At 38.6% G+C, this 24,889-nt stretch overlaps 1 protein-coding gene across 4 annotated transcripts in view; it reads right to left on the minus strand.

Moving 5' to 3' along the window:
- The window catches only part of Hmgxb3 (HMG-box containing 3), a 53,896-nt gene that overhangs the window by 11,346 nt on the left and 17,661 nt on the right, over positions 1–24,889 (minus strand). For 3 of the 4 annotated variants that reach the window (XM_046460469.2, XM_046460471.2, XM_046460470.2), the window contains 9 exons: positions 22,348–22,479; positions 17,302–17,720; positions 15,155–15,330; positions 14,924–15,021; positions 11,830–11,928; positions 9,943–10,092; positions 5,357–5,658; positions 4,818–4,945; positions 531–662 (listed from right to left, as the gene is read on the minus strand). In XM_046460469.2, the coding sequence (XP_046316425.1) occupies positions 531–662; positions 4,818–4,945; positions 5,357–5,658; positions 9,943–10,092; positions 11,830–11,928; positions 14,924–15,021; positions 15,155–15,330; positions 17,302–17,720; positions 22,348–22,479 (1,636 nt within the window). The remainder of the gene's footprint in view (positions 1–530; positions 663–4,817; positions 4,946–5,356; positions 5,659–9,942; positions 10,093–11,829; positions 11,929–14,923; positions 15,022–15,154; positions 15,331–17,301; positions 17,721–22,347; positions 22,480–24,889) is intronic. The other variant, XM_046460472.2, reaches the window with a different exon arrangement.

Raw genomic sequence — 24,889 nt, forward strand, 5'->3', positions numbered from 1 at the left:
TCATACTGCCACTAAGTAGCAGAGCTAAGTCTCAAACACAGGTCTGTGTGGTGCTAGCATCTTGCTCCACTCCACTCACAGCAGGAAAAAGTAAGGACTGGAGCCTGTGGGAATGGGATGAGGAAAGCACAAACAGAAGCAGAATAGCAAAGGGGCCAAGCCTCTAGATAGTAAGAGGATGATCCTCACTCTCAGGTCTCAGCACAAGGTTGGGACTATTAGCAGACATCCAGGAGCTGTGTGTCCACAATGAGTATGACATGCTGTGAGGCCACACTACTTATGACCAAAGGATATGATTCTAAAAGTCAACTGTGATCCCTTGCTGAAGATTCCTGGGTGCATTGAGAGACTCATGCTCTCCAAAGTTAGTCTGGCATTTATAAAACTCAAAAGGAAGAGTATATTAGGAAGTCAAGAATATCTTCTTTTCAAAATACCAGACTCTTCTGGGACATAACAAAGGCCTATCACTGAAAATTTTCAGGATGCTTAGAATAACCTTGGAAAAGGGAAGAAGATGACCTTACCTGTCTGTTCCTGCACTGACTTCAGCACAACACTGACAGACACTCTGGGGTCCTCTCCCAGCTTGATCTGGTTTCGGATTGCAAAAAGTAAATCCAAGCTTACTAGCAGCTTGTTTCCCACATTAAAGAGACCTGCAGGTAAAAAGGCAACAAGGAGTTGACTGTAACATCATACATAATGGAAACTAGCCAAATGCCCATCAATAGAAGAATACTTATGGTACATTCAAAAAATAGGAAACTATGCATCTTTAAAACAAAGGAAACCTAACTGCTCTGACAAGAAGTTGCCTACAATGTACTATTAAATAAAAAAAGTAATGAAATAATATGTATAGTATATTTGTATTTTTTCCAATTAAAAAAGAAAGAAACATTTCCCTACCCCCCAGCTCAGTCCTCAGGACCGAAGGAATCACTCTTCCTCTATACCTCACACAAGTGCACCATGGGGAAGAATCAGGGGCATCCTTTAGCCCAGGGGTGTGTAGGGGATATATCCAAGGCTATAAAATCACCCCTAAACCAAATCCTGGAATAAAACAACCAGAGGAATTTAAACGCAGTCAATTTAAGACAAATAAAGGAAGGTGATTTTACATTTGTATGAAATATAACACACAAATTTGCACAAAAGCAAATTCTGACATATATGTTCCCAGTGAAAAGGGGTATAGAGGAGAGGGAAAGGACTTTCTAAGTATGATAGCAAAGGCTGAAACAATAAGGTCAAAGTTCTAGTTACCCAAAAATCAAAACTAAAAGAAACCCTTGGTGCCCCCAAAATCACAATACACAAAATAAACAAAACAAAGCTGGGCATGGTGGTGCACACCTATAATCCCAGTGACTCGAGAGGCTGAGGCAGGAGGATTGCAAGTTCAAGGCCAGCCTCAGCAACTTAGCAAGGCCTTAATCAACTTAGTGGAGACCCTGTCTCAAAAGAAAACAAATGACTGGGGATGTGGCTCAATGCCAAGTATAAAAAAAAAGTAAGAAAAGAAAAACAAAGCCCAAAAGAAGAATGGAAACATTCACAAAAGAAATTTACAACATAGGAAGAAACCCACAAAGGGCATAAAAAACACATATTCTCTTCCTAGTAACCAAAGAAACACATTAATAAATGATATACCAGTTCTTAACTATCAAACTGACAAACTTTAAAACATTCCAATGCTAATCTATAAAAAGCTCCTAATAAATGAGTTTATCCAGGTCACTGGATACAAAGTCAACAAAATTCAACCCTATCTCTATACTAGCAATGAATAGTTAAAAACAGAACCATGTCCTTTACTTTAAGAAAAAGACAGACACAGGCATAAATTTTACAAAATACACGTAGGACCTATGTGCTGAAAACTACAAAAACTGATGGAATTTTTAAAGATGAAAACTGTTAGGGCTGGGGATGTGGCTCAAGCGGTAGCACACTTGCCTGGCATGCGTGCGGCCCGGGTTCGATCCTCAGCACCACATACAAACAAAGATGTTGTGCCTGCCGAAAACTAAAAAAAACTAAATAAATAAATATTAAAAAATTCTCTCTCTCTCTCTCTGTCTCTCACTCTTTCTTTAAAAAAAAAAAAAAAAAAAAAACTGTTAACAGTTAAAAACAAAAACTTAATAAAATGAAGAAAAAACCATGTTTGTGAGCTGGAAGATCTAATATTTTTAAGCATATTATATTTTCCATCTATAAATTCAACACAATCTCAATTAAAATTCTAGTGGGATTTTGCAGCTATTCACAACTCTTAAATTTATACGGAAACACCAAAGAAGTAAACTAACCAAAAACAATTCTGTAAAAAAAGATTGGAGGGCTCATTCTACTTGATCGTAAGATTCACCATACAGTTATAATAGTCAACACTGTGGTACTAGCCAAAGGAGAGACATATAGAGTCACATATGTGGTCAGCTAATTTTTAATAAAAGAGCAAAAACAAGTCAATGGAGAAAAGACTGTCTTTTCAACGCATGGTGATATAACTGGACATACACATACAAACATTGAATTCAATCTGGACCTCATATTTTATATAAAAATTAGAAATGGATCATAGATCTAAATGTGAATAGAATTATAAAACTTTTACAAAAACCTGTGTCCAGAATATACAAAGAATTCTCAAAAACTCAACATTAATACAGCAGACCAAAGATGTTAACACAGATCTTTTACCAAAGACTACATATATTCATACATACATTATTAGTAACTGGGGAAATAAATATTAAAATAGCAATGAGGTATCACTATACACACCAATAGTAGTGTGGCTATAAAACAACAACAAAGACATTACCAAATGCTAGCATGCAAAGATAAATGCAACTCTCACATGGTGTCGGAGAGAATACAAAATGGTACTTTTCATAAATGGTTTGGTAGTTTCTTGTAAAACTGAACATAAACTTACCATGAAACAGCAATCTGACTCCTAGGTATTTACTCAAGAGAAATGAGAACTTAATAAGCCTGCAGATGAATGTTTGTAGCAGCTCTACTAACCCAAACATCCTAGGTACTATGGCATATTCAAATTACTCAACAGTTAAACAGATCAAACCAGTGATGCACACAATATGGACAAATCTCACAGGATTATGCTTATTCAAAGATGCCACATTCAAAAGGCTACATACTATTGCTACGTTTATATGACATTCTGGCCAACACTACAGGGATGAGAAAGATCAATCAGCTGCCAAAGGTTAGCAGGCTGTGGGTGGGTTTGGCAATAAAAGAACAAAATATGTTTAGGAGTGACAGACCTGTTCTATATGTTGACAGGTGGCAGGTACACAACTCTGCATATATCAGAACTCTCAGAACTGTACAACAACAAAGCAAATTTTACTACATGTAAATTTGAAAAAGAATTTTAATTTAAAAACTATATAATCCTAAGTATTGGTCTATACAGAAATAGGTACTCTATTATAATCGAGTACAAGGAAATGAGTACTCTCATTGACTGCTGGCAAGAGAATAAAATAATACAAACTCAACACAAGACTAATTAAAAACATGAATTCAAAATAAGGGAACATAAGGTTCTTAAGACCAAGAGAAGAAATAAGTATTTTGAATGGTTAGTAGTACTCAATTTCACATATAAAACTCAGGATTCAACCAAACTCTCTACAATGGTTAGTAGATGACAGGTGTTCAATAATCCATGACACTGATGAATAATGGGAAGCAAGGGCATAAACATGCAGCAATACTACTTGTGAGAATTTGTCCAGAGAAATAATTAAGGATCTACACAAATATCTAATTATAAGCAAGACTGTAAAATGGAGCTCCACACACCTCTTGAAAAAACTTTCATGTAGGTCTGGGGATATAGCTCAGTGATAGAGTCTTGACTAGCATGTTCAAGGCCCTAGGTTTGATCCCTAGCACCTCAAACACCAAAAAAAAAAAAAGGTCATTTCTCTATTTGCTGGCACATGATATATGGATAAATTTTAAAAGTATGTTTCCAAAAATAGGCTACCATAGTACCCTTTTGTTCCATAATACCCTTTTGTTCAAAGAAAAACTTAAAAACCTTTCCATAATTTCTTATATTTTGCATAGATGAAGGGACATAACTGGTCGGCTAGAGAATACAAGTGTTCATCTCATGGCAATAGGATCACTATTAATTTTCAGGTTCTTCTTATTATTTGTGTACATTCTCCAGCTTTTTCACAGTGAAAAATCTCTTTTCTTTTTTTTTGGTAATAGCAGGAATTGAACCCAGCACTTCATACATGCTAGGCAAATCCTCTACCACTGAGCTACATTCTGGCCCTTTAAAATTTTTATCTTGAAACAGGGTCTCACTAAGTTGCCTAGGCTGTCCTCAAACTTGCCATCTTCCTACCTCAGTCTCCCAAGTAGATGGAATTATAGGCACTACCATCATGCCTGGCTAAGATCTATTTTTTTTCTGATTTATTATTATTATCATGTATTCATTGTACACAATAATAGGTTTCTGTGTGACATTCACATACATGCATGTAATGTACTTTGATGTATCCACCCTCAAAATCCATAATTTTTAAGCTAACTTTGTTGTAAACTCTTCACAACAGAGCCCTAACATTTGAGAGGTAAAGGTCATCTTCTGGAGATGAGCCAGTCAGAAAGAAGGAAGACCCCTTTTCCTCAGAAGCCCCATTGAGTAGATTCAGGGCACACAGGACCAGAGCTTTGACCCAGACAGCAGTTCTTAAGCCTGCTTTAGAAATGCCTGAGGAGAATAAAAGGTTGGTACTCACCTGTGTAGATGTCCATGAAGCTGTGCAGAGCCAGACAATGAGGGTTCAGACACATCTTCACCTGGGCGGTCACCACCTGCAGTCGGCTAGCTGTCAGCAGCCAGCACTCTTGGGGCCCGGCCAGGGAACTGGTACAAAAAACATCATCAACAAAAAACAGGGAAATTAATCTCTTCATGCAGGTCTTGGGCATAAGACTGACTTGTCAGTGACCAGTGGCAAAATTCTCAACACTTTAATTCAATGGGCAAAGGAAGGTGCTGGAGTTTGGGATCTAATTTTTTCTAGGTGGATGTTTCTATCTGTTGAACTTCCAAACCCACATATTATGCTGGGTAGTCCAGATGTAATCTAAATCCTAAAGTGATCATAATAATAGAAATAACAATTACTAATTACATTTAGCAACTGGAAAGATTTGGAAGTCTAAGGAAAGCAAAGAATAACATCTTTAAAGATTACAGCTTTAAAGCTGTCTGAAGAAAGGGGAAATATGTCAAGTGCACTGGGAGCTAGGGGCAGAGTAAAAGGGTACTTACTTCTGTTCCCCTTTGAATAATGGGCTGCTACAGAGAAGGCACTGCGTGGATGGAGACTCATAATAATTCGACCAAGAGGTCTGCTCAATGGTGACTGTCTCCTCACTCACGTTGGACAAGATAAGTCGAGAGCTATTGAGTTCATGAATCAAGGCAAAGACCTCAGCCAGCTCTGACTCATTCTCAGGAATCTGCAGGACTTTTCGCAGTAGCTGCAGTGTGGACTGGCGCTGGATCTCCCTCTGGGCTGCACTCAGGGGCTCTGTGGCACTCAGCCCATCTGAAAGTGATGAGCTTGCCTCCTGGGAACAGAATGAAATAATTATCAGGGAAAAATGAGCTAGGTTCCAGCTAAAACCATGAAAGCTGGCAGGCAACAGAGGGCTGGGCCCATGACTAAGAGGTGTTAAACCTAGCTACATTCCTGAAAAGCTCAGCAAATAACTCATTGTGTAGCTAAAGGCTGTCTGTATGTCTGTCTCTCTCTCTCTTTCTCTCTCTCTGGGACTATTTTTCTTTCAGGAAAATGAGATTATACACATCTTTTGGTAATGGATTTAACTGTAAGCTCCCATTCATCAGGAGGATAGCAGTAGACCTGGGTTTTAGTTCCGGTGATACCAGTTAAGGGCTGTACCTGTAGAAGGCAATTTATGAGCCTCAATTTCCTCATCTGTGAAATGATGGATGAAAAATACTAGAAATCTAGAGTTATTGCATGGATTAAGTGAGATAAAACAAGTAAACAATTTAGCATAGTGCCTATGATACAATGAAGACTATGGTAGTTCTAATACTCAAGAGTTTGTATTGCTTGAAGTATTTGTCTTTAATTCTTTATGGCTTCTGGGTATAAGGGAATTTTACACACTATACAGAGGCTTCTAGGAACAAGGTTCTGAATTACCCATGAGAAACAGATCCTTCTCAGGTGGATCGCTTTTGAATAGAGGCTCCTTCCTGATCCTTTTTGCCAATACAACCTGAATCACTGACTCCTTTGTGCTCCCCAAGAGCATCCTTCTACTAGAGGATTCAGCCTCTCATAGTTGCTAAATCAACACTCCCCCATACCCCACCCTTTCATAAATTAAGTTCCCAGATAATCTACAAAGCCCAAGGCATACAAACTGCCAGACACATCTTACATGGCTTTATAATGTTAATTGCTTAATAAGGAGTTTAATTAACTCTGTATACCTACAACAACTTTTATCTGTAACAATTTGATTACAGATCTTTCTTTATGCTAGATTCTAAGTTCCTCAGGAGAAGAAGCCATCCAATTCACCTCTGAAGGCCTGGCCCATGGCAGGCAAGATAGTTGAAAGGAAGAAAGAAGTAATGGCTTCAGAAGAGCTGAATGACAAGCTGGGAGATCGTGTATGTTCCCAAACATGACCTGTTGAACTATGAACTGGAAGACTACATGAAAGGAATACTATCCTTTGACTCCAACCTAGTAATGAAGGATAAAGAATTGAAGGCTAGGAGCTGGGGTTGAGGTTGAGTAGAGCTAGCACATGCAAGGCAATGGGTTTAATCCTTAGCACCACATAAAAATAAATAAGTAAATGTCTTACAACAACAACAACAAAAACATTATAAAAAAGAAAAAGAAAAAGAACTGAAGGCTATTCCAGCCCAGAGACATCTTAATTACAGTAGCTGAAGGCAAACTGCCTGGATATATATGGCCACCAGGTGGCTCCTAAGGGCAACAGACACAAAGGCCCTGGTTTCTGACCTCAGTTTTACTTTTTAGGAAACAATAATTACATTTCATTTCTCCAATCTTCAGGAGATTGAAGAATGAAGGAAAATATGTTGAGGGAAAGCCTGAAGATGAGGGTCCTGAGCATGGGCAGCTACCACTTAATAGAGGTCCTTAAACAGTTCCTGCTTGGCCTGAAAAGTTAAATTATTTCACCATCCTAGACCTACAGAGCAACATCCATTTCTATACTGCAAATCACATAAAGAGCCAAAAGGAAATAAATGGAAAGAGAAAGGAATGCTCAAAACACCTACCTACACAGACTCAATTCCATCCCCAAATTTACAGAGCCACACATGTGTATATGAGCTCTAGAGTCAGAGGTGGGGAAAACAGATACACTACCTAGAAGGGATTATGGTCTCCAGTTAAGAAAAGTTGATACAGGATGTGATTAACGCTATGGGAAGAACATACAGAATTCACGGAAAATCCAGGAAGAAAGCTCACCTCCAGCAGAGGGCACTTCAGTGGACCAAGAAAAACTGGTAAAGGCTATAGACCAATTTTGCACACAAGTGCAGGGGTTTACAGACCCCTTGAAGCTCTATTTTGGGTCTTTCCTAGGGCTCCTGGCTTGGAGTAAAATGCCCAGCTCACTTGCTTTGTTTTACCAAATGGAAAACAAAAGCTCAGGAGAGGGAAGCTTCCAACTCGGAGTCACTCCCAGCCAGGTCTCTCCATTCCTAGTCCCAGTACTTTTCCCATGGAGCCACTACTACCTATATACTTTAGTTTCACTTCCCCTCATCACAAGGTCAGTGACCTCAGAATACTTCCTCAAGGCCAGAAACAGACTGGAAAGGTGGTGGTGGTGTGTTCATCACCAGAAAGGCCACATGCAGAAACTTTCAGCTTGAAGTAGTTCTCCCCATCTCTAGTCCTGTCTATTCCCAAACTCCCATAAGCCTCTCTCCTGAAACAACCTTCCTCTAAGCCTCTCCCTGGCTCATGGACCTTCAGTGGGACCCACTGCCTAAAGAACAGACTCTCTAACCTGGCATTCAAAACCTTCCATGATGCGGTCCCAATGTTTTTAGGTCTTGTTTTCCTTACTTCCCACGCCAAACTTCCCACACACTCTTTACTTTTGCTCATGCCCATCCTTGAATATGCCTTCCCCTTCTATCCAAATCCTGCTTTTATCTTTTGAGGTTCAGTTTATACGCTGAATGGCCAGACTCCACCCTAGACCTTGTACCCTCCCTTCCCAACTCCCCGCAGGGCAGATCTGCTTACCCTCATCTTATGCCTCTCAGATTCATATTCTCTCTCTCTCTTTTTTTCCACTTTAAAAAATGCCCGTAAGGGAAAGGTGAAAAGAGGAAGAGAGAAACAGATGATGAAGGAGAAGATGATTAAGACCCCAGACAAACTGCAAAAACAGAACTGTTCAGTATTGGTTGGACTGCTCATAGATTTGATAGCTGTTTTTTTTTTTTAAAAAAAGGGAGCTGTGATACAAACCCAAGGACGCCCACCCACCCAATAAGCCAAAGAATAGCTCCTGTGATATTCCGCCTTCCTCCTTTTAGTCCCTCTTGGTAATCCACCACCAAGCTTGGGGATTTTACCCCAGAAAATTGTAAGCATTGTTAGGTTTTTTTGTGTAAGACTCTTGCTGTAACATGGAGAGCTGTGATTGGTGAGTCAACTGTCCGTGACTACCAGTTACACTGAGATTGTAAAAGCATTTTTACTTTCTGTACAACAAAAAAGCTTTGTAAAAAAAAAAAAAAAAAAATGTCTCTAAGGAGGGGCTGGGGCTGGGGCTGTAGCTCAGTGGCAAAGCACTTGCCTAGCATCTGTGAGGCACTGGGTTTGATCCTCAGCACCACATAAAAATAAATAAACTAAATAAAGGCATTCTGTCCACCCACAACCAGAATTTTCTTAAAGGCACTTGTGGAAATTCTAAGGACCTTTGAAAATGCCTATTTTTCCTGGTTCTAACAATTTTAAAAAATAGCCCTAAGGAGCCAAGTGGAATGCATGTTACTATTCAAGTACTTTGGTCCAGCTTCAGCGAACAGGTTTGTTAAGACTGCTATAACAAGAGCTTTGTGACTAGCAAAATGCTTTCCAAGGAACCTGGTGAGAAATGACAATTTAACCAACAAAAGTCTTAAGGTTGGAATTTATTGTTTACTGAAAGAATAAATCAACTGACAGGTCATGTACCAGGCCTCAGAGCTAAGAGGACGCAGCCCTTTCCTATTTAAGGTCTGTGCTTCCATTCTTTTCAGTGGATGAACACTTGGTTCTCAGATATCAATGTATGGTTTGAATGCATCTCCCAAACTTTGGTGGTTGAAACTTAAATCCTCAAGACTTTTTTTTTTCCATTTATTAAGGAATTTGAGACGAGACCTTTGGGAGGTGACTGGGAGCCCTCATGAATAATTAATCCAGGAGCAGACTAATGGATTAAAGAGTTACTACAGAAGTGGCTTTGTTATAAAGTGAGCTCTCTGGCTCTTTGCTCTATGACCCAGATGCTGATACCATGTTCTTATACTTCCCAGCCTCCAGAACTGTGAACTAAATAAAACTCTGTTCTTTACAAATTATTTGGTCTCAAGTAGTCTGTTGGACAACAGAAAAACAGATTATAACACTGGGCAATTCCCTCACCTCAGCAACAAAGACAAGGTCCAGGAGGAAAGCATTTGCTGAGGTATAGAACATACAACCTAGGTCTAGTTCTGATGCTCTAGCTACTATTCAATGTACTTTTATTTCTATTAAAGCAGGTTTACTAACAGAGCCCATCACAAGGCTAAGGGACTTATCTGAGAATAGAACTCACAATGGCCTTGGTAGTTTTCTCAGTCCGGTCTTTGGTAAGGTTAAAACCACAGCTGGGACAAATCCTAGGTTTGTGCCGGTTGGTGTAGACATAGCTACAAGAGGGATTCTTGCACTTTCCCCGGCCTCTTGATGTAGCCAGGCCCAAATCCTAAAAAAGTAAGATCAACATTTAATTCTACTAATGTTAGGTTGAACCTGGGCAGAGCCTCAAACCAGGATGACTAGCTGTAAGTCAGAGAAGAAAATGGCAATTACAAACCAGATTTAGCTTAGTTTCCAAAAAGTCCTGAAGCAAGATGCTTTTCAATTTTAACAGTCTATATAATTTAATCCTTCACTATCTATGAAATTAGTGAGTCGAATTTCAAGGGTAAGAAACCTAAATACCTCAGGGTCCATGCAGTGGCAGAGTAAGCAATCTACTTGAATGAGGAGTGCTACTCTATGGCAAATCTAAGATTTCAAGCCCTCCTACGAATAAACTGTGACTTCTGGACTCAAAGCTATGAAAAACTTGACAACTTTAGCATCTGGGCTCCTATGACCATACTGTCTAATCAACCCAAGAAGAGAGCTGGGTAGATGGTAAAACTACTAGCTTCCTGTTGCCAAAACAAATGAGGATATGGAAGGTATAGGAAAGGCAGTAATTAGGTCATTAGAAAAAGAAATCATAAGCAGATCTCCATGATAAGTGATAATCTTCTTAGAGATAAGACCAGAGCAGGCATTAATCCTCTACACTGTGATATCTTGTTCTCTACTAAATACTCAATATAGAGCTAGGCACAAAAATGCTAAATTATATATATATACAGAGCTGGCCTGGAACTCCTGGACTCAAGTAATCCTTCTGCTTCAGCCTCCCAAGTAGCTGGGACTACAAGCATGCCCCATCACACCTGGGTAAGCTCAATAGTAGAGCGCTTGCCTAGCATGCATGAGGCACTGGGACCTGGCACCACATCAAAATAATAAAACAAATAAAATAAAGGTATTGTGTCCATCTATAACTAAAGAAATATTTTTTAAAAAATACTTTTCGAATGAAAAAAAAAGACACTTTCAAAACCTGTCATTATAAAGTGGGATTTTTTTTTTTTTTGCTTTCAAAATCTGTTTAACTTACTTAAATCAGCCAGAGAGACTGCCATAAACAATCTGACTGGTTGTAACCTTAAGGACCAACAGAACTACAGAATGTTGAGTGATAGGAGCCTCAAAGATACCTAAACTAATGCAGCATTTTATAGGTGGCAAAACTGAGGACAAGATACAGAGTCTCATCTAGGACCGTATGGTAGGCCAGGAACACAGCCAGAACTACTTTTGAACAGTCTTCCAACTGTCTACAGTGTTTGTTCCGCTGTTCCATGCTGCTTACCTTGCAAAAGTCATACATTCATTTATCAAGATGTTAATATGTGTTAGGGTAAAAATAAAAGGAAAAAGGGGAAGGAAACTCATTGGAAATGCTAGGCTAAACAAAACAAGTTGTTTTACTAAATTCCTTCTCAAACCCTTTAAGATACTAGTGTTGAATATCTGTTTTAGGGAGAAAAATGCTTAAAACTTATTTGTGAATCACACTTTCTAGGCCAAAAAGTTCAAAGACTGCTGAATGCTAAATCTGGACTACATTCTCATCTCTGACTACTCTCAACATAAATATCCTGATCTCAGCTGGTTTATGCATTATAGACATCAGGAAAAAACCCTAGACAGCCTAGCATACTCACCCAGAAATGATCATCTGTACGGGTGGCAGGATCTTTGACATTAACAACTTTTATCTGACCCTGCTCTCACTCTAAGCTACCACCACCTTCTTCCCCAGCTTCGTATGCTTCCTAAAGTACCAAAGCAATACCACCATGTGGCTTACCAGTGTGACAGTGCAGCTGTACTTATACGGAGGAAACATGTCAGGCTTGACCTCTACAACTTTCACCTGAGAAGTCCTGTTGTTCGGGCCACCTGGTATCTGTGGATCAGAATAAGTTATTTAGTGCTACTTTTAAACCTCAAACTCCTGAGGTCTGTGTCCTCAAACAACTTAAGGAAATGGCTTCCTGGGGAATTTGTTGAGCTCTCCTCCAAATAAGTCCTCTGGACTGCCAACCAGCAGTCACCAGCCCACCAAAGGCTAAGTGGCATGTCCAGGGGTTGCCAGACTTCTCCATATAGCTACTAACACTGTGTACCAAGAACACCATGAATCAGACTGATAATTATCACATGATAAAAACATATAATAACTCTATACACAAATATATAATTGACAAATGTTAGTATAGAAGGAGTGTGGAAGACTTGTCACTAAATGTCACAAGGTAAGAGGAAGATCATGGTTGTTTTCCTCCTTTACTACTACCTATAAAATCTTCAAAGGCTCTTTAAGTATTTATATAAATAAAAACTAAGGCATTCTAAATTAATTATTCTATCAGGTGAATTTAAGTTGAATTTTAGAATATATAATTTCATGTACCTGTTAAATGACTTAAGACTAGCAAAACAGCTTGTGGCTTTTTAACAAACACCCTGAGTTGCTGGTCAAAAGGAAACTACAGAGAAGACTGAGTGTTTATTCAAGTGACAGAGTATACATGAAGGGATTCTAGGGGCTGGAAGTTGACTAATACGTTCCATCTGCACCACCAAATCATACACTGTTATAATCTGGATCTGGAATGTTCCCCAAAGCTTCATTTGCTGATGGCTTGTACACCAATGCAAAATGTTCTGCCTTACCACAGCCCCAAAACAAAAACCCCAAGTGACTATGGACTGAAACCTCTAAAATCTTTCCTCTTTTGATTTTCTCAGGTATCTCAGCAATGAAAAGCAAACTAATATATACATTCACTCAGAGCTGCCACCACATCTGGGTGAGAAACAGAACAACCCTCCAAGTAAAAGCTAGTTGCTATTTGTCAAGGCAAATTTAGAATGTTAAACAAAGAAAGTCAGGGCTGGAGATGTGGCTCAAGCGGTAGCGCGCTCTCCTGGCATGCGTGCGGCCCGGGTTCGATCCTCAGCACCACATACAAACAAAGATGTTGTGTCCGCCGAGAACTAAAAAAATCAATATTAAAAAAAAAGAAAACAAAGAAAGTCAACCTACAAAGACCATATAGCAGCTGGGCACAGTGGTGCACACCTGTAATCCCAGCAACTCAGGAGGCTGAGGCGGGAGAATTACACACTTGAGGCCAGCCTTAGCCAACTTAGTGAAGCATTCATCAACTTTGCAAGATCCTGTCTCAAAATAAAAAATAAAAAGGGTGGGGATTTAAAAAAAAAAAAAAAAAAAAAAAAAAGCTCAGTGGTAAAGCACCCAAGTATCAGGGAAAAAAAAAAAGGAAGCACATAGCAAGGGAGATGGCAGATTGATTCTCCTATTCTAACCTGGTCCATGACCACTCAAAAACCACAGGCTACAATCCACCCCAAGAGGTCATGAAATAAATTTAAAGGGTAAACCCATTTTACCAACAGGAATAGGAAACACATAACAAGGGAACTGTTTCATTAAAATACTTAATATGTCTATTTACTGGGCTATACTGTAAAAATTTGTTTATTACTGGGCTGCTGGGTTTATCACTGTGCCTCAGTAGTAGATTTCTTGGCTAGCATGTAGGAGGCCCTGCTTCAATTCTAAGCAAAAAACAAAAGAGAAAAACACAAAAAGATGTGTCACTGAAGTCACAGTATAGTCTAAACAATGCTGACCTAGAGAATTTTTGAGAATAACTATGCTAACCATATTTACATAAAAAAATTAAAAAATAAATTTTAAAAATCTAAGAATATGCTTGGATACATGGAATTTTGATACCTAGGAAAATCTTTAATAGCAATTATTACTAAATAGAATGAAAGATATGATACAAACTAGTACATGGAATAAGAGTCATGTTTTAGGTTTTAAATTATATTAAAAAAATAAACACAAATTCAGGAAAAGACCTGAAAACTGAAACAGCAGGTTAATTCTACATGGCAGATCATAAAGGATTTATTTTCTTCTTTCTTTACCTGAATTTTCTGTATCTTCTATAATAACCATGCATTCATATAAATAAAAACAAAGGCATTCTAAATTAATTATTCTATAAGGTGAATTTAAGTTGAATTTTAGAATATACAATTTCATGTACCTGTTAAATGACTTAAGACTAGCAAAACAGCTTGTGGCTTTTTAAAGGGGGTGGGGAGACTAAACAGATTATTAAAACTAAATGCAATGTCTAATCCTAGACTGGATCCTATACTGAAGGGGGAAATGTTTATGTAATTTGTAAAACTGACAAAACTAGAACATGAATATGAAATTAATATGCATCAAGCTAGGCTTGATGGTGCATGCCTGCAATCCTAGCAACTGAGGAAGCTAAAGGAGGAGGACTGCAAATTTGAGGAGAGCCTTAGCACTTAACAAGCAATTTAGTGAGACCTCTCAAAATAAAAAGGATTGGGGATAGGGTTCAATCCCCACTATCAAAATACATGAGTTAATTTATTTAAACAGTGCATCAATGTATCAGTAAAAGACTATCCCTATTCTCTGGAAATACACAAAGTATTAAGGAGTAAAAAGCCATATAACTTACTCTTAAATTATGAATATCTTATATATACACATGTATGTGTACACATACAGGGGAGGGTTGTGCAGAAACATTAATGATAAAGTAAAATGGGCTAATACACTAATAAGTGATGTAATAAAAAGTATATGGGTGGTCTCTGTACTTTTTTGGGGGGGCAATTTTCCCCTAAATTGTACATTATTTCTAAATAGAAGATTTAAAAACATATATTCTTTTATAAAAAGACATGACTTAAATCATTCACATTAACCTCCTCCCAGAGACCTACCAGTTTAAGAACTGCCTTTTGCCTAGGGGATTTGATAAATTATATAGAAGCAGCCATAGCTCCAAACTCCCTTTTTGGGGGATAGGTCTTACCTTCACTTCACAGGTGCTAGATGGCTGCTGGATGGGCTGGCCCAGCTGCTTCAGTGTGCTTGGCTTCAGGCCACAAGTCCTCACAGAAGGAGTCTTATCTGAGAAACCCAGGAGTCAAACTGGTGACTTATATGCATTCAGTTTCCCAAGTCTCTTTTCTCCACTCTCCACCCTACTTCTGCTCCCCTCCCATCAGACAGCCCCTCCTCCAAGGTCTGTCTCAGCTCTTACCACTCAGGGGAAAGGCCTGCCTGGCCCTGGGCAGTCCTATGCTGCTGCCTCGCCCTATATTAGCTGGGGCTGGCAGAATTGCTCTCATGGGTCTGGCTGCAGCCAGTAATGAGGGCTTTCCCCGTGCTCTGCCTTTAAGCTCTGGGGCTCTGGGTCCAGTGGTGAGCAGGTCAAATCTAGGGGAAAAAAAAGAAACAAGAAGGGAATCTCCTAGAAATTCTGGACCAAGGGGAAGAAAACCAAAATGGTATTTCCAAACAGCATTTTATTAGAAGATAGTTCAGAAGTTAAACTATCAGATCAGACAGACTGAGTTCAGATTCAATCATTATGTATCTCGGCTCTGGGCAAGTGATTTCACTCTTCTGTTAATCTCAAATTTCTAATATGTAGAATGGGGTAGTAATTACTTATATATTTATGGGATTATTACAAAGATTCAAAAGTATACAACAATGTCAACAGTGTATACTACCAATAGGTATTATAGTTATGATATTTCACTGCCTCTAATTAAAGCAAGTGCTTAAAGGGTACAAGCCTCCCACATAAAGGCAGCTCAGAGGCTGGAGAACCAACTACATGTTTTCTTCATCTTAGAAGCACCAATACTAAGCACAAGGCTTGTATCACAGAAGGCCTCCTCAGTTGCTAACGTGATTAACATGCCACAAACAAAAGTTGACTTAAAGATCACAACTTCATTCTTAAAGGATATTAAACTATCTCCAAAGTATACAGATTAAAAAAAAAAAAAAAAAAAAAGCAAGACATAGAAGTATGCTATGCTACCATTTGTGTTAAAGAACACACATAGGAAAACAAACACACATATATATACATATTTGTATATGCTTAAAACTATCTCTAGAAGCATCAGATGTAGATGGACACAATACCTTTTTTGTTGGAAAAACTGTCTCTAAAAAATGAATGACTAAATAATGGGATAGGAGTGAGTTTTTTTTAATGTTTATTCCTTGTACTTTTTGAGTTTTGATCGCATGAATATTTTCTATTCAAAAATAAATATTAAAAATCATTAATATAAACCAGAATTTCAAACTTGGTATTATTAACATTTTGAGACAGATATATTCTTTGTTGTGGAAGGCTATTCTACACATTGAAGGATGTTTAGCATCCCTCTAGATTCTAGCAGAAAAACCCCTTCCCAGTTGTGGCAACTAAAAATATCTTTAAACACTGCCAAAATGTCCCTGGGGGCAAAGCTGATCCCACTTTAGAGCCACTGATATAAACAAACAAAAACCTTCAGTTGTAAGAACACAATAGCCTGCTACAAGGGCAACACGGAGAATCCAGTTAAGCCTTTAATAAAGAAGAAACAAGTGAAAAAAAGGCCCAAACTTACTGACATCTGCCTCTTTTGTAAGGTGCTGAGTTGCATGTTTTACACAGTCACACAGTTGTAGATGAACACAATACCTTTTTTGTTTATTTGTTTTGGCTATCAGGGATTGAATGCAGGGGTTTAACCACTAAGCCACATCCTAAGTTCTTTTTAAACATTTTATTTAGAGTCAGGGTCTTGCTGAATTGTTAGGTGCCTAAGTTGCTGAGACTGGCTTTGAACTGGATATCCTCCTGTCTCAGCCTCCCAAGCCACTGGGATTACAGGCATGTGCCACTGCGCCCAGCAATACTTTTACTGTACTTCTTTATTTTTATGTGATGGTAAGGATCAAACCCAGTGCCTCACACATGCAAGGCATGCGCTCTACCACTGAGCTACAACCTTAGCCTAAAGAGGATATTTTTAAATATCCAACTCAAGATTTTTATAAGGCTTCACTTTCCAGATATGATACCCAGGATTGGTAACTCATAGTTTTTAATACTGCCCAGAGCTTGTACCAGAGAGATTCTCACAAATGCTTTAGGAATTGACAAGAAAAAGTACACAGGAATCTGAAAGCAGAGCATGGACAGCAAAGCATAGGGGGAAAGGCAAATCATTACATGTCTCTAGGCCTTGGTTTCTGTATCTCTAAAAGAGGAACCTTTATCATGGCTCTGCTACCTCTTACAAGAATGCTGTTAAGGACACGGGACAAAGCAAATGTGGGGCATTTCCAAAGCTGCTACAGACACATTCTCAATAATCTATAACCATATTGACTTACCCTGCAGATTTCTTAGGAGCAGAGAGCAGACTAGAGGTGCTGGTCCCCTCAGCTGGTGGTGGTATGTCTGGTCCAGGAATGTCATTCTCAGTTGTCCCCAAAATGACTTCGGACTGCACACCACTCTTGACAACTGGCGTCTTAGGGACTGCTGTACCACGACTCTCAGGAGCTTCCTTAACCCAAACATGGGCATCGGAGATGATCACTTCCTCCCACTCATTCTCCTCACCCACTTCTCTTGGAGGAGCTACATTTAAGAGCTGGCTTACAGCTTCTGAGTTTTCCAGAGTCAGTTTGGAGGCATTTTCTTTAGAAGAGTTTTGCTCAGTGGTGACAGGCTGCTGGTTTCTTTTAACCATAGAACTTCTGGAAGAGACACCTGAAGCCAATTCTACTTTGACTTTGGCTGGCTTTTCCTAGAAAAAAGAAAGACTATATTGTATGCATTTTACAAGTGACAACACCACACACAAATATTCTCTCAGATGATTCTCTTAATAATAACATAGAAAACTGAAGTCCACAAAGAAGGGGCTAACTTACAAGTACAAAATGAATCTAAGTCTTCTGATCCCAAGGTACCTTCACTATAGTTAAATACTCAGGATAAATCTATTCTCCTTCTAACAAATTTCTTTTTGGCATACAGCTTTTTCATCAAATAAACGTTGGCAATTTTTTAGTCTTAATTTTCAAAGCTCCTAGAGAAGAGAATGACATATGTCATATTGGGCTTCTAAGTCCAAAGCTATTTACCTTGGTGGTACCAATATGGTCACATCATGTTTCTACTCCCTAGTGGAAAACCTTGCCTTCACCAGATTCCTTCAGATGAGTCTTTAGAATGACTTGCATATATGTCACATGTTTCATACTGGGACAAATTAATTCATCCATATTAATTATGTGCTAGAAAATATTCCAATTCATTAAAAACTTCATCTGCTATCTCAAATCTACTTTTTTATAGTAAAGTCCTTGGTCCCTTATCTTTTATCCAAGAAGCACCTCTACAGACAATAGCATTTACACACACACACACACACACACACACACACAAAACATGAAAGCTGGGTTCCATCTGTGCTCAGCTTCACTCCTAATGAGTTACATGATCTAAGACAAGCTTCTTCTGAATCCTCATGTTCCCACTATGAAATAACAGAGGGTTGGACTCTCAGTGTTTGTCAGCAGGAGCAAGCCAGCATTTTGGATAGCTCAGTTTATTGTGCAGGAACCTCCTGCATGTTCCAGGAAGTTTAGCATCCGAAGCTAATGTTATTAAAACTCACCTACTGACTACCAAAAACCCCTCGTATTCACAAAGCTACCTGGGTAGTGTACTGTTTCTGGGTATACACCAATAACCAATGACATTTAAGAGCTCTCCAGTAAAGCATTCTCAAATTCAAACACACACTAGCCCAAGGATGAATAAGCATGGGTGAAAGTTCCAAGTAAACTGCAGAGTTTTTTAGCACAGGATGGAAGAGCAGAAAAACAGCAGACTATATCCATCTTTAGAGATGTGATTTTTGAGCAAAATCACTGCTTAATAAGTAGGCTATTTCAGACAAAAATCGTTTGCAGGAATGATATTATAAGCAATCTGAGCAACAACTCTACAGTGATCCCACATTTCCTTAACTTAATCTACCCTTTTAGATGTTGCTTTTCTTTCAAGATGGAAGGTAAATGCAACCAGCGGTCCATTAAGAGAGAACTCAATTACCACTATCAGACTCTATATGAATGAAGCCTTGAGTTAAACAGCCTCATATGCTATCTTTTGTCTCACCCAATTAATTGGGAACTATAACACACATTCCTTGGGTGAACTTTAGCCAGTATAAACTCTAGAACAATACAAGAAAAGATAAGTCATTTCCTGACTGGTATAAAAACATATGGAGCCTACAGAAACAATTTATATTTGCTGCCTCAAACATGAGAACTCAAGAAATCTTAGATGTTGCAGCTAAATGACATAGTAGTGTCCAAGAAATGTTTAGTGGAAAAGGTGCTGGCATAATTAACTATATGAACTTAGCAAGTCACTTCAATTTTTCTCTCAGCTAAAAAGAGTTGAATTACTTGATAAACCAGTCACTATTTCTCTAAAATTCTAAAGTTTATTGATGCTGAAGTGTTACCTTTTTATTTTTTCTTTTCAAATTCATTCTAACGCTGGAGAAAAAAATTCTGACTTAGCAAATCAAGATTGGGGGGGTGGGGGCAGGGCAAGTAGCTAAGAAAAAACTTGTTTTCGTGCCATACAAGAAACTCAACAGGGGCTGGGGACGTGGCTCAAGCGGTAGCGCGCTCGCCTGGCATGCGTGCGGCCCGGGCTCAATCCTCAGCACCGCATACAAACAAAGATGTTGTGTCCGCCGAAAACTAAAATAAATAAATAAATATTAAAAAAAAAGCAAAAACAAGAAACTCAACAAAACTTCAGAAGTGACAGCATGCATAGCAATAATAGTTACATAAATGTCAATCATGACAACAAGGAACTTTCTTTTTTAAACAAAATAACTTTATTTATTTATTTTTATGTGGTGCTGAGGATCGAACCCAGGGGCCTCACACATGTTAGGCAAGCGCTCTACCGCTGAGCCCCAACCGCTGCCCCAACAAGGAACATTTACTAAGGTTCACTATATATGAAAAATGTGCCATCCACTCATGGACCCTTCCAGTGACCCTTATTATTAACCTCTATTTGGTAGATGAGAAAAAACCTTAACTAAGGAATACAGATATGACAACTTGTCTAAGGTTGCACAGCTAAAAACTTGAGAAGCTTAGGTTTGATCTAAGGATGGTAACTCCAAAATTGTATTATAATTGCTGTTGTTTGAATCTTAAGGTATCCCCCAAATATCCAGGTGTTAAAGGCTTGTTCCCCAGGATGGTACTGTTAGGGGACATACAATCTTTAGAAGGTGTGACCTAGTAGAGGTTTTATAGATACTGGGAGAGCATCCTTGAAGGAGATTGTGGGATCATGGTCTCTTTTCTCTACCTTGTACTTACTGGCCATGAGGTAAGAAGTTTTCTGTCACCAAACACTCCTACCAGGATGTGCCACCACCTTGCCACAGGCCCCCAAACAATGGGGCTAATGGACTATGGGCTGAAACCTCCAAAACTGTGGGACAAATGAAGCTTTTTTGTTTATAAGTTGATTATAACTTATAACTCAGTGGACCATGCCAAGTTAAACACATGACTATTAAAATTCTAGCCTAAGTAAGGTTCATAAAAACAGTACCCCTCTCTTTCCTTTTCTACTTATGTCACGTGCTATTGATCCTTCAAGATCTTCTCTTATAAAACTTTCCCCATCCATTCCAGTCCTGGTAAGCATCTCTCTTAGAATTAATTGAGAATTAAGTATACCATTCTTTTTTCTTTTTGGTTCTGGGGATTGAACCTGGGGACATTTTATCACTAAGCCACACCCTCAACCCCTTTTTTTGGGGGACAGGGTTTCACTATGTTACTTAGGGCCTTGAACTTGCCATGCTCCTGCCTCAGCCTCCCCAGTTGGTGGGATTACAGGAATGTGCCACCATGCCTGGCTATTCCATTCATTTTGACCCTAAAAATTTAGTATCATATAAAAAAACATGACAAGCATGTATGTTTTATCCAGTCAATGCCAACTGTACAACAAGTTAACAAACATGCTGAACTAAAACACCATAAGAGCATCTTCTAGGGATAAAAGCTATAGGGGACACAAAAATCATGGAGAAGCTTATGACATGACACAAACAGAAACACTGTTAAATGGTGATAACTGCTACTTAAAAGTGTCAAAGGCATACATACAGAGAAAGTCATTCATTCTTCCCTAAGGAAACCTAGGTATGTTTCACAGAAAACAAAATAACATTTACACTGAGTCATGATCTATCATTATACATTCATTTCAGAAAAAATAACCAACTTGTTTGTCTACAGGAGAGAAATGGAGAAACAGAAAAGAAGGAAGGGTGGGAAGGAGGAAGGGGATGCATTAGAGTTAGATGATGGAAGACTTGAATACCAAGTTAAGGACTTCCACTTCTACAGGAGAAGTAAAGGTTTTGAGCTAAGCAGTGAAAAGATGAGAGCTATGCAGTGAAAGCCAGGTGCGGTGGCGCATGCCTGTAAACCCAGTGACTTGGGAGGCTGAGGCAGGAGGATTGCAAGTTCAAAGCCAACCTCAGCAAGGGTGAGGCGCTAAGCAATTCATGACACCCTATCTCTAAATAAAACAGAAAATAGGGCTGGGAATGTGGCTCAGTGCTTGAGTGCTCCTGAGTTCAATCCCCATTACCAAAAATAATAATAATAATTAAGCAGTGTGGGGGATGGATTGTTAAGTTAGCCTTAACAGGGGCTGGGGATGTGGCTCAAGCGGTAGCGCGCTAGCCTGGCATGCGTGCGGCCTGGGTTCGATCCTCAGCACCACATACAAACAAAGATGCTGTGTCCGCCAAATACTTAAAAATAAATATTAAAAATTCTCTCTCTCTCTCTCTACCTCTCTCTCACTCTCTCTTTAAAAAAAAAAAAAAAAAAAGTTAGCCTTAACAGGAAGTGAGTAAATTAGCATACTGTAGTCATTCATGGGAAATTAAGAATTAAAGATAATATTGTTAAAGAATATTTAATAGATATTAAGTTAAATGAAAAAATATACATAACATGTTCGCAGAAAAATGGACTAAAAGAAAACATACCAAAATGTTAAGTAATAAGGCTTTTCTTTGGATGATATGATTGTGGATAAAGGCTGAAGGTGTAGCTCAGTGGTAGAACATTTGCTTCACAAGCATGAGGCCCTGGACCCAATCTCCATCATCATACACAAAAAATTACACACAAAATTTTGTTTTCTGTTATTATTTTTTAATTTTATAAACTGTTTATAATGAAAATGATGGTCAAAATTAAAAGTATCAATTTTTAAAAAGTTATCTGCTCTTAATGGCAACAGGAAGCTTACTCTGTTGTGTTTCCAAAGCAACAATGGTCAACGAACCTTACCTTTGGGATCCACTTCCCTCCTAGGAAGTTACCACAGGTAGGGCACTTAGGTGGTTTGTGCCTAGTGACATATGTGAAGGAGCAACCTGGGCTGGTGCACGTCCCATGGCCCCGGCGAGTGTATGTAGTGGTCTGTTAAAAAAATAATAATAATAAAGTATCAGAATCAAGATCACAATCCAACCCCTCTCAGACCCTGCTGACCATTATAACCACAACAATTATTAGACAGTGGTAACTGCTATTAATTGAGCAAGGTAACACACAGCGCTAAACGTTTTAGTAATATCTCATTTAATACTCTCAGCAATGCTACTGAGTAGATAAGTATTATCACTACTTAGGTTCATAGTAGTTAAATGCTATCTCAAATCACATAGTGACTCAAAGGCAAAGCTGGACTAGAACTCAAATGTCTCTGATTCTTGGTCCAAGATTCCTTCTGTGCACCTAGGTATACCCTCTGATTCAATACTTCAAAAAATTTGCTTCTTCTTCCTTCTTACTAGTTAAGAATCAGAGAACCTAAGACCTAGAATTCAGAGATATAAAAATAGAACCATGATTACCAGAAAAAAATAATGATAAGGTAATGCAGGAGTAGAAATCAAGTCCTTTGATATTCACCCGAATTTAGTTGTTTGCGTATGAATATAGTCAGCCATTGGCTCTCAGCATCTCTACTAACCAACCTTTGAGCAAAATGTATTACAATGGGTTATTACATTTCAGCTACAAATGGGAATTATTCACTCATTAGCCATGTTCCATTTCTAGATTAAAGCTGAAAAAATAATTTCCTTATCAGATTTGTTTTGTCACTTATAATGTTTACTCAACTATTAATTCCAGCTTCCCTAGTCTGGCCAAAAAGCAAAAACCTTCCTTGGGAAACAATAAATTGCCACTAGCTTTTACCTCTGCCAAGGAGCCTTAAGAAAAGCTGATTATCAAAGCAATACCAAATAAAGCATGAGTACAAAGTGGCCAGGCACCAAGGAAAAGAGACCAAGCTCTGGGTTCCAACTTTGCCATTAACACACTGGATGACCTGGAAGTAAGTCATCATAACTCTTGGGCCTTGGGTTTAATGTCTGTAAAAATCATATGCTCTTCCTATTTTACTGGTTTCTTGAGGAAGAAATGAAGCAGAGAATGAAGAAACATTCACTTAGTAAATTGTAAGATTCTATAGGTTTGTGAGAGCTAAATTACTGAGCTGTAAAACATCTCTCATCTTTTTTTAGACTGTGACCCCATACATAATCTTCATAGTGAACACTCCCAGGAAGCAGAATAAAAATTTAAGTTAGTTCTATAAGTGAATTACCATGGGAATTTCAAGATGGCAGAATAGAGGAGGTTACTTTTCTGGCTGCTCTGTGGTGTGAAACAAGAAAGCAGACAGGCAGCTTCTCAGAAAGTGGGTAAAAAAAAAAAGGGTGGAGGGAACTTTACTGGAATTTAATACTGGACATTCAAAGCAGACTGGGGACTGAGGTTGGATATAATAAAATAAGAAATCTCTAACACCACAGCTGCTGCCACAGCTGGAGTCACCAGCTAGAGCAATCCCTCCACAAGCAAAGTGGAGGGACAAGGGAATTAAAGGAAACTGTATTTTTAGGAGGTCTGAGTGTGTCTGGGTATGGAGAGTCTATGGATCAAAAACACACCAACTAAACTGAAAGGCGTGCTGAATAATATCCTTGTTCAGGAAAGAAGCCACCATCCCTCAAGGCTGCATGCAGAGGAGAGAGGAAGGAACCATTCTGCAGCCATGGTGTTGGGAGCTGGTAGCTAAGAGAGCAGATTTCTGGCAAACCCAAGTTTGGCCTGAACTCCAATGAACACAATTCTTTAACTTTTCATCTAGATCTTTGGTTTTTTTTGTTTGTTTGTTTTTTTCCTTTTCTCTGTTTGTGACTTTAATGGTTCACGGACATTTTTCCATATTCATATTTGTTTTTTTCCTCATTTCTACCATTTTTGAAGCCAGTTATTTTTCATTGATCAATATTCTGAGGACTAGGATATCTGATCAGTATATTTCATTTTGTTTTGTATTATTTTATTCATTTTTTAAAAAGTTTACCATATATGTATGTTTTTCCTTTCCTTTATCTGTTTCCCTTAATTCTCTTTTTCTTTTTTTCTACCAACAGCCAATCTCTATTGTTCTTTCACTCTTCATTTTTTAATATCTTCTCTCATCCTCCCTCATAATCATCACATCCTTATCACTTCTGTTCTCTCCCATTCCACCATTCAAAATTGTACATGCTTTTCCAAATTAACTGTTTTTACTGTGGGCAATAACTGATCATATCATTTCTGTTTATTATTACAATTAACATTGTAGATGTCACAGCAAGAACTATTTGGTTTCGCATTTTTTGTTATTTTTGTCTCCCCATAAAAGAATGAGGTACTGGAAACCTTCAGGAACACTACAAGTCCACAGGGTAGAAACTCTACTCCCTCAGACTGCTAGTTTGGACTGCTAGATGGGTAGACACACAAATAACATGAAAAAGCAAAG

Source organism: Marmota monax, unplaced genomic scaffold (genome assembly GCF_021218885.2).
Source record: "Marmota monax isolate L192 unplaced genomic scaffold, Marmota_monax_Labrador192_F-V1.1 WCK01_AAM20220418_F8-fsc00006, whole genome shotgun sequence".
Classification (NCBI taxonomy): domain Eukaryota; kingdom Metazoa; phylum Chordata; class Mammalia; order Rodentia; family Sciuridae; genus Marmota; species Marmota monax.